The sequence below is a fragment of the Nicotiana attenuata genome, unplaced genomic scaffold (genome assembly GCF_001879085.1).
Source record: "Nicotiana attenuata strain UT unplaced genomic scaffold, NIATTr2, whole genome shotgun sequence".
NCBI lineage: Eukaryota > Viridiplantae > Streptophyta > Magnoliopsida > Solanales > Solanaceae > Nicotiana > Nicotiana attenuata.
Window position 1 is genome coordinate 136,215 of NW_017672622.1, and position 8,628 is coordinate 144,842.

The 8,628-nt window shown below is 36.2% G+C and overlaps 1 protein-coding gene across 2 annotated transcripts in view; it reads left to right on the plus strand.

Moving 5' to 3' along the window:
- The window catches only part of LOC109213883 (exocyst complex component SEC10-like), a gene marked incomplete at its 5' end in the record, with an annotated part of 10,509 nt that extends 2,376 nt beyond the window's left edge, over window positions 1–8,133 (plus strand). The window contains 5 exon segments of one of the 2 annotated variants that reach the window (XR_002066083.1): window positions 691–776; window positions 1,371–1,542; window positions 2,501–2,545; window positions 2,739–2,867; window positions 2,983–3,039. Coding sequence is in view for 1 of the 2 variants with exons in the window: in XM_019377718.1 (XP_019233263.1) it covers window positions 6,401–6,486; window positions 7,081–7,350 (356 nt within the window). 2 annotated transcript variants of the gene reach the window in all.
- Window positions 8,134–8,628: the final 495 nt, after the last annotated feature.

Here is an 8,628-nt window from a genome sequence, read left to right on the forward strand (position 1 = left end):
GAATGGTCAATAAAGGATGGTAGGCCGAAATTTCACCAAAACTAAGAGTGAGTGGTGCCACGAGCACGGGCACGGTACTAAAATTATGAAAGAGTAAAAAACATTAGTCAGCTGACTTGCCATGTAGACAGAAGCTACCTAGATCTTTACCTAGTAGAGGATTGATATCTAGTGAGAAAATAAAGATAAGAGGAAATATACTGATGATTTAATGATTGGATAAATAAAAGAAGCACCATTTTATAGGTGTTAACCACGATATGCGCATGTTATCTCTCCAATGTTGGACAATATCCTACTTTAGAACTGGACACTTCTAATATTCTATTTCTAACTTTTAACATTCTAACATTGATCAATTATAACGTCCTAGTTGCTGAATGTTTATCTTAAGTTAAATAGAACTAAACTACAATGGGGAATATGTAGATGTAAATATCAAATCTTAAACCTGACCTTTCTTGTGTTATCCTAAGTCTTTGCGTCTGCTAATTGAGTTCCAAAAAAGTACAAAAATATTTGATTGGTAAAATCAAATATTTGTTCTGCAACACTTTTTGGTGAAGAAATTTTCTACTGTTTAAATGATCTTGAAAGAAGCAGGTGTTGTTTCCTTTTTTGTATTATACTTGATTATGTCTATGGTATATGTCCATTACATTCTCATGTAGTTTTTTCCTCTTGTTACAGGATTAACAGAATCTCTGTTTCTACCACACAAAGACATATACATTGAGTATGAGCAGGCCTCTCTTAGACAACTTTACAAAGCTAAGGTTGGGACAGTCTGTCTCGTAGTGATCTATCATCTTACCTCAGGATATATCTCTATCTAGTCCTCTCTTTCCTTTTTGCCTTTTTTTCATCCTCTAAGTCGTAGAAGAAAAATTTAAGAAGAGACTTTTACACCATAAAGGTAAATAACTACTGAAATAACACTCTAAATATTAACATGTTTTTATTTGGTTGTGAGGGTAAATTAAAATAAACTGGAGATTGAAGCACCGTAAAGAGAAAGAGAACAGATTTATTGACTGGCAACTTGCTGTGTTAGCTGGTTCTGTGAAATCTTGAAATTATTTCCTTGCAGAGCCCAAATAAGCATCAATAGGATGACTTTGGGTGGATTATAACCTAATCTATTTACATGAAGTACAGTAGTTTAGCTGACTCACTTATGTTTTTCTGGAAACCATGAAACAATCTTGAACTTCTAGAGGTACAACCTTAGCAAAAAAAGATCGTTATTGGTGGCATGAACTTGCAGCAAGCTGTTTAACTCAGTGTTTATGGAAGCTTTCCACCTTTAACATATCATGTTGATACGTACTCATGAACTAGTGTAAACACACTTTGGTTACACTTTGCAGATGGAGGAGCTGCGCACCCAAGGCCAGCAATCCTCTGTCATCTGGAACAATTGGACGCTCAAAAGGTGCTTCAATGGCATCCTCTCACCAGCAAATCTCTGTCACTGTGGTGACAGAGTTTGTGCGTTGGAATGAAGAAGCAGTATCCAGATGCACTTTGTTTTCATCACAGGTATATGTGACACATGTTTCAAGATGTTGCACGAGCTACAACTTACTCTTTCTTGGAATGCAAATACCTTCAAGATGGCGGGGAACAGCTTCTTGATTTAAAAAATTAGCTTAGTGGAAGATCCAAAAATTATATATTGCATCGTGCCTGAACGCTCAAGTGAATTTACAAATTTCATATGTAGCCTTTTCGGTTTGATGGACTCGCTCTAATAAATTTTGATAGTGAGAGAAGGGTTCGAGAGTGGATGCCTGTGATTATTTCATTTTATTCAGAGAGATAGAGAGAGGGAGGGAGGGAGAGAGAGATGGAGTCTTTCTTGTCCTCATGATGCTTTTTACTTTTTAGAGAAATTTGCTGTAGAAGTGGGAAGAGGTACCAGATACTTGGAAACAATGTAACTGTACTAGTTGCCTTCTTTATAGAAAAACTGAATCAAGGATAGAATTTAGTTGTTTCTTTTTTTTTGTTTGTTTCTTGCACTTATTGTTGCAAGGATTTCATTCTGGCTTATCCATATATTTCGGCAAACTGTGATGTAGAAAAGATTGGCATGCTAACTTCATCTGTATTATTCTGAACTTCACTGATTTCTATGTGCATGTAGCTTTGTCTTCCGTTAGAACAAACTAAATTATTTAGCGAACAGAGGCAATTCTTCCTGAAAATGTGTATGCTAGTTATCCACAGCAAAAATTAGAAAGTTGATGCTTATTTTTAATGTCCTTTTGAAGATGTCATGTTCTTTGTCTGCAAAAGGCAATGTGGACGTTCTTCTGACAAGTTTATTGGTCATGTTAGAGGAGTAAAGTAATCAAATATTTTGTTGTCCGTTTCCTGTAGACTTGTGCAAAGGTCTTCAAACAGCACCTTGTCCTAAGAGATTGATATTGATCTAACTTGATTCATTTCAGACCTTACAGGATTGAACTAATTGATTGTTGGTCTGTTTGTAAAGTCTGCTGCAAATGTAAGAGCTGTTTTTACATGCCTTCTAGATCAAGTAAGTTCATTACCTTTCTATTTTGAAGTTTGTTTCTGCTCGCAGTATTTACATTACTTTCATCTGGCATGCGGAGTATGTAACTTAATGAATTATATTTGGGAAAGGTAAAAATTGTAATTCAATATAAGTTTTCTGGGAGATTGGGTGTATTTCCATTTTTTGTGTGGTATCATTACTCAAACTTTTTCAGGTTAGTATATACATAACTGAAGGTCTTGAAAGAGCCAGAGACAGCCTTACCGAGGCTGCTGCTTTAAGGGAAAGATTTGTGCTTGGAACTAGCGTTAGTCGAAGGGTAGCTGCTGCAGCCGCTTCTGCTGTAATTACTTTGGCATTTCTGTTTACTACTATCTGAAGTTCATGTAAAATTTCATTGTAGATGATTATACTTTCATAGATTTGGCTTATTTAAGTATATCATTTGTGGTATTTAGGCAGAAGCAGCAGCTGCGGCTGGTGAAAGCAGTTTCAGATCTTTCATGGTTGCTGTGCAACGTTGTGGGAGCAGTGTGGCTATTGTGCAGCAAGTATGTTGGTTTGATGCTAGTGGACTTGTGAAAATCCTTGTTTGATTAGAGAAATAACACAATTTTGTGTTGTCTCTTGTAATGTTCATTTTGAACTTCTTTTCTTCACACTACTAGAATTCCGAAAAAAAGCGACCAACGTTGGTCGCTTATTGGCCAAAAAGCGACCAAAAAGCGACAAACCACGCCTGGTCGATATTAAACTGGTCCCTTTACCTTAGGGACCAAAGTTGGTCGCTAAATAGCGACCAACGTTGGTCTCCCAGGTAAAAGGACCAAATTTTCCGGGCAAAGCATATAGCGACCAACTTTGGTCGCTCAAATATTTTAATATTATATATTTGGCGACCAAAGTTGGTCTCCAGATGTAAATAACGTTTTATTTTTATTTATTTTTAATCATATTAAGCGACCAACTTTGGTCGCTATATTAATAAATGTTATAATTTTTTGTTTAATGGGCGACCAATATTGGTCGCCAATGGCAAGAATTAATTTTTTTTTTAACTATAAGCGACTAACCTTGGTCGCAAAATTACCAGATTTTTTTTTAAGTGAATAGCGACCAACTGGACACCAAGTTGGTCGCTTTTTTGGTATATTTTTGGCAGAAACTGCCTGTTTTGGCTACTACACCACCTGCCAGCTTATACCAAATATCCTAAACAGGCATTTTATGCCAGCAACAACAACAACAACAACAACACTAAAACGCAACAAAATATAAAGATCAATAGAACTAAAACATTAAGCTAACAAAACTAAGTTAACGTTTATTACAAGCTCATTCGCAAACTAGTTCTATTGTCTAGTTCAAAGTATATAAAGTACTCAAGGAGTGTTCTTTTAGCACCCTCGTTCGAAAGTTGGATTGCCTCGGCCGACTCGTTAGGTGGCTGACTTCGTATGAATTCCCCCACATCAGCTGTGAAGCGAACCTATAAGAAAAATTATATTGAATTAATATTTCAAAATTTATATAAAAGTAAATCAAAATACTTAATGATAAGTAAAAAACTTACATGTATAGTCGAGGCTCGACCCTCGACCCACCTTTCTGAATCAGTCTCTTTCTTCTTCTTTACAATACGAGTTTCATTGAATAGCTCATCTTGCTTCATTGGCATCAGAAAGCTGCCCGGTGGCTTTGGTGATTATCCTCATGGTACTATTACTCGGGATGAACTTGGATACAGAGAATAACTTGGATACAGTAGCTGACAGGGTGTGTCTTTTGATCAATTGTTGTTCTCGTTAGCGATAATGATGTTGAGACTGCAATGACATGTGTTTCAACTAGAGATGGTATAGGCAGGAATTTTAACATTTCCTAAGTAGATAAAAGAAAGATTATAGAGGAATTCTCTACTTCATTTTCCAAGGAGAAAAGAAGTTTAATTGAGAGTGACAAGGGTGATGGTGATGGAATGTTTTCCGTTGGTCATGGCAGTTCCCATAAAACGGGGATCATAAGACTCTATGATGACAAAGATTATAGGAAGTTTTGTTCTCAACTTTCTTCCAAGTCTGATCCGTACAAGCTTAATGGGATATTGGTGATGTAATCTTCTGAATCCGAAGAATATATCACCAATATCCCACTAAGCTTGTACGGATCAGACTTGGAAGAAAGTTAAGAACAAAACTTCCTATAATCTCTGTCATCATAGAGTCTTATGATCCCCATTTTATGGGAACTGCCATGACCAACGGAAAACATTCCATCACCATCAACCTTGTCACTCCCAATTAAACTCCTTTTCCTCTTGGAAATTGAAGTATAGAATTCCTCTATTACCTCTTCTTTTATCTACTTAGGAAATGTTAAACTCCTACCTACACCATAACTATTTGAAACACATGTTCTTGCCTTCTCATCATCGTTGTCGCTAATGAGAAGAACAATTAAAGGCACACTCTGCCAGGTACTGTGTCTTAGTTATTCTTGGTGGAAGTTCCATTGCATGTCTAATATTACCATCAACCCCTTCTACAAAATCCTCCCGCAATCTAAAATTCCAATACATAAACCAAAATTTTAATCATNATGACAAAAAACTGAAGTCTTGGACAATCCCTCACTTGTTCTTTTTCTCCTTTTTAATAATTTTTTCCTTTCATTCCAAGTATTATCTGTTTTCTCTAGCTATTGATAGTTGAAAAATAAAGAAAAGTGAAAAGATATATTGATGAGTCGATGTTATGGAAAATACAAAATACACCTTTTATAGGTGTCTATCATGACAATACACATATAAATTCGACTAATGCTAGGAAATATCTTATGTAAGAACTTGACACTTCTAATTTTCTAATTCTAACATCTGACATGTCCCTTTGAAATTAAAGTGGGAAAAACAATTAGTTTGCTTATTATTGAAGTATAAAGTACATAATCAACGATATGGTTGCCAGAGATCTTGCTGGACAATTGTCGGAAAAAGTTATGATTATTGGAATCTTAGTGGAAAAGGTTTAGTCGTCGGGATCTTGTCGAAAAATTTATGCTAGAACTATGGTACTGCCAAATGATCATCAAAAAGGAGGCACAATGATCTGAAATGGTCACCACAAGGGAAATACAGTACTACCAGTAGAACAGTTGCCGGCAAAAGGCACTGTGCTGCCGAAGCGATAATCAGAGAGGGCACGTACTGCAGGAATGGTCAATAAAGGATAGTAGGCCGAATGTCACCAAAACTAAGAGTGAGTGGTGCCACGAGCACGGGCACGGTACTAAAATTATGAAAGAGTAAAAAACATTAGTCAGCTGACTTGCCATGTAGACAGAAGCTACCTAGATCTTTACCTAGTAGAGGATTGATATCTAGTGAGAAAATAAAGATAAGAGGAAATATACTGATGATTTAATGATTGGATAAATAAAAGAAGCACCATTTTATAGGTGTTAACCACAATATGCGCATGTTATCTCTCCAATGTTGGACAGTATCCTACTTTAGAACTGGACACTTCTAATATTCTATTTCTAACTTTTAACATTCTAACATGGATCAATTATAATGTCCTAGTTGCTGAATGTTTATCTTAAGTTAAATAGAACTAAACTACAACGGGGAATATGTAGATGTAAATATCAAATCTTAAACCTGACCTTTCTTGTGTTATCCTAAGTCTTTGCGTCTGCTTGAGTTCCAAAAAAGTACAGAAATATTTGTTCTGCAACACTTTTTGGTGAAGAAATTTTCTACTGTTTAAATGGTCTTGAAAGAAGCAGGTGCTGTTTCCTTTTTTGTATTATACTTGATTATGACTATGGTATATGTCCATTACATTCTCATGTAGTTTTTTCCTCTTGTTACAGGATTAACAGAATCTCTGTTTCTACCACACAAAGACATATACATCGAGTATGAGCAGGCCTCTCTTAGACAACTTTACAAAGCTAAGGTTGGGACAGTCTGTCTCGTTGTGGTCTATCATTTTACCTCAGGATATATCTCTATCTAGTCCTCTCTTTCCTTTTTGCCTTTTTTTCATCCTCTAAGTCGCAGAAGAAAAATTTAAGAAGAGACTTTTACACCATAGAGGTAAATAACTACTGAAATAACACTCTAAATATTAACATGTTTTTATTTGGTTGTGAGGATAAATTAAAATAAACTGGAGATTGAAGCACTGTAAAGAGAAAGAGAACAGATTTATTGACTGGCAACTTGCTGTGTTAGCTGGTTCTGTGAAATCTTGAAATTATTTCCTTGCAGAGCCCAAATAAGCTGCAATAGGATGACTTTGGGTGGATTTTAACCTAGTCTATTTACATGAAGTACAGTAGTTTAGCTGACTCACTTATGTTTTTCTGGAAACCATGAAACAATCTTGAACTTCTAGAGGTACAACCTTAGCAGAAAAAGATCGTTATTGGTGGCATGAACTTGCAGCTAGCTGTTTAACTCAGTGTTTATGGAAGCTTTCCACCTTTAACATATCATGTTGACACGTACTGATGAACTAGCATAAACACACTTTGGTTACACTTTGCAGATGGAGGAGCTGCGCACCGAAGGCCAGCAATCCTCTGAGTCATCTGGAACAATTGGACGCTCAAAAGGTGCTTCAATGGCATCCTCTCACCAGCAAATCTCTGTCACTGTGGTGACAGAGTTTGTGCGTTGGAATGAAGAAGCAGTATCCAGATGCACTTTGTTTTCATCACAGGTATATGTGACACATGTTTCAAGATGTTGCACGAGCTACAACTTACTCTTTCTTGGAATGCAAATACCTTCAAGATGGCGGGGAACAGCTTCTTGATTTAAAAAATTAGCTTAGTGGAAGATCCAAAAAATATATATTGCATTGTGCCTGAACGCTCAAGTGAATTTACAAATTTCATATGTAGCCTTTTCGGTTTGACGGACTCACTCTAATAAATCTTGACAGTGAGAGAAGGGTTCGATAGTGGATGCCAGTGATTATTTCATTTTATTCAGAGAGATAGAGAGAGGGAGGGAGGAAGAGAGAGATGGAGTCTTTCTTGTCCTCATGATGCTTTTTACTTTTTAGAGAAATTTGCTGTAGAAGTGGGAAGAGATACCAGATACTTGGAAACAATGTAACTGTACTAGTTGCCGTCTTTATAGAAAAACTGAATCAAGGATAGAATTTAGTTGTTTCTTTTTTTTGTTTGTTTCTTGCACTTATTGTTGCAGGGATTTCATTCTGGCTTATCCATATATTTCGGCAAACTGTGATGTAAAAAAGATTGGCATGCTAACTTCATCTGTATTATTCTGAACTTCATTGATTTCTTTGTGCATGTAGCTTTGTCTTCCGTTAGAACAAACTAAATTATTTAGCGAGCAGAGGCAATTCTTCCTGAAAATGTGTATGCTAGTTATCCACAGCAAAAATTAGAAAGTTGATGCTTATTTTTAATGTCCTTTTGAAGATGTCATGTTCTTTGTCTGCAAAAGGCAATGTGGACGTTCTTCTGACAAGTTTATTGGTCATGTTAGAGGAGTAAAGTAATCAAATATTTTGTTGTCCGTTTCCTGTAGACTTGTGCAAAGGTCTTCAAACAGCACCTTGTCCTAAGAGATTGATATTGATCTAACTTGATTNATTAACACTACTAGAATTCCGGAAAAAGCGACCAGCAAAAGCGACCAACGTTGGTCGCTTATTGGCCAAAAAGCGACCAAAAAGCGACCAACCACGCCTGGTCGATATTAAGCTGGTCCCTTTACCTTAGGGACCAAAGTTGGTCGCTAAATAGCGACCATCGTTGGTCTCCCAAGTAAAAGGACCAAATTTTCCGGGCAAAGCATATAGCGACCAACTTTGGTCGCTCAAATATTTTAATATTATATATTTGGCGACCAAAGTTGGTCTCCAGATGTAAATAACATTTTATTTTTATTTATTTTTAATCATATTAAGCGACCAACTTTGGTCGCTATATTAATAAATGTTATAATTTTTTATTTATTGAGCGACCAATATTGGTCGCCAATGGCAAGAATTAATTTTTTTTAACATAAGCGACCAACCTTGGTCGCAAAATTACCAGAAAATTATTTTTTTTAAGTG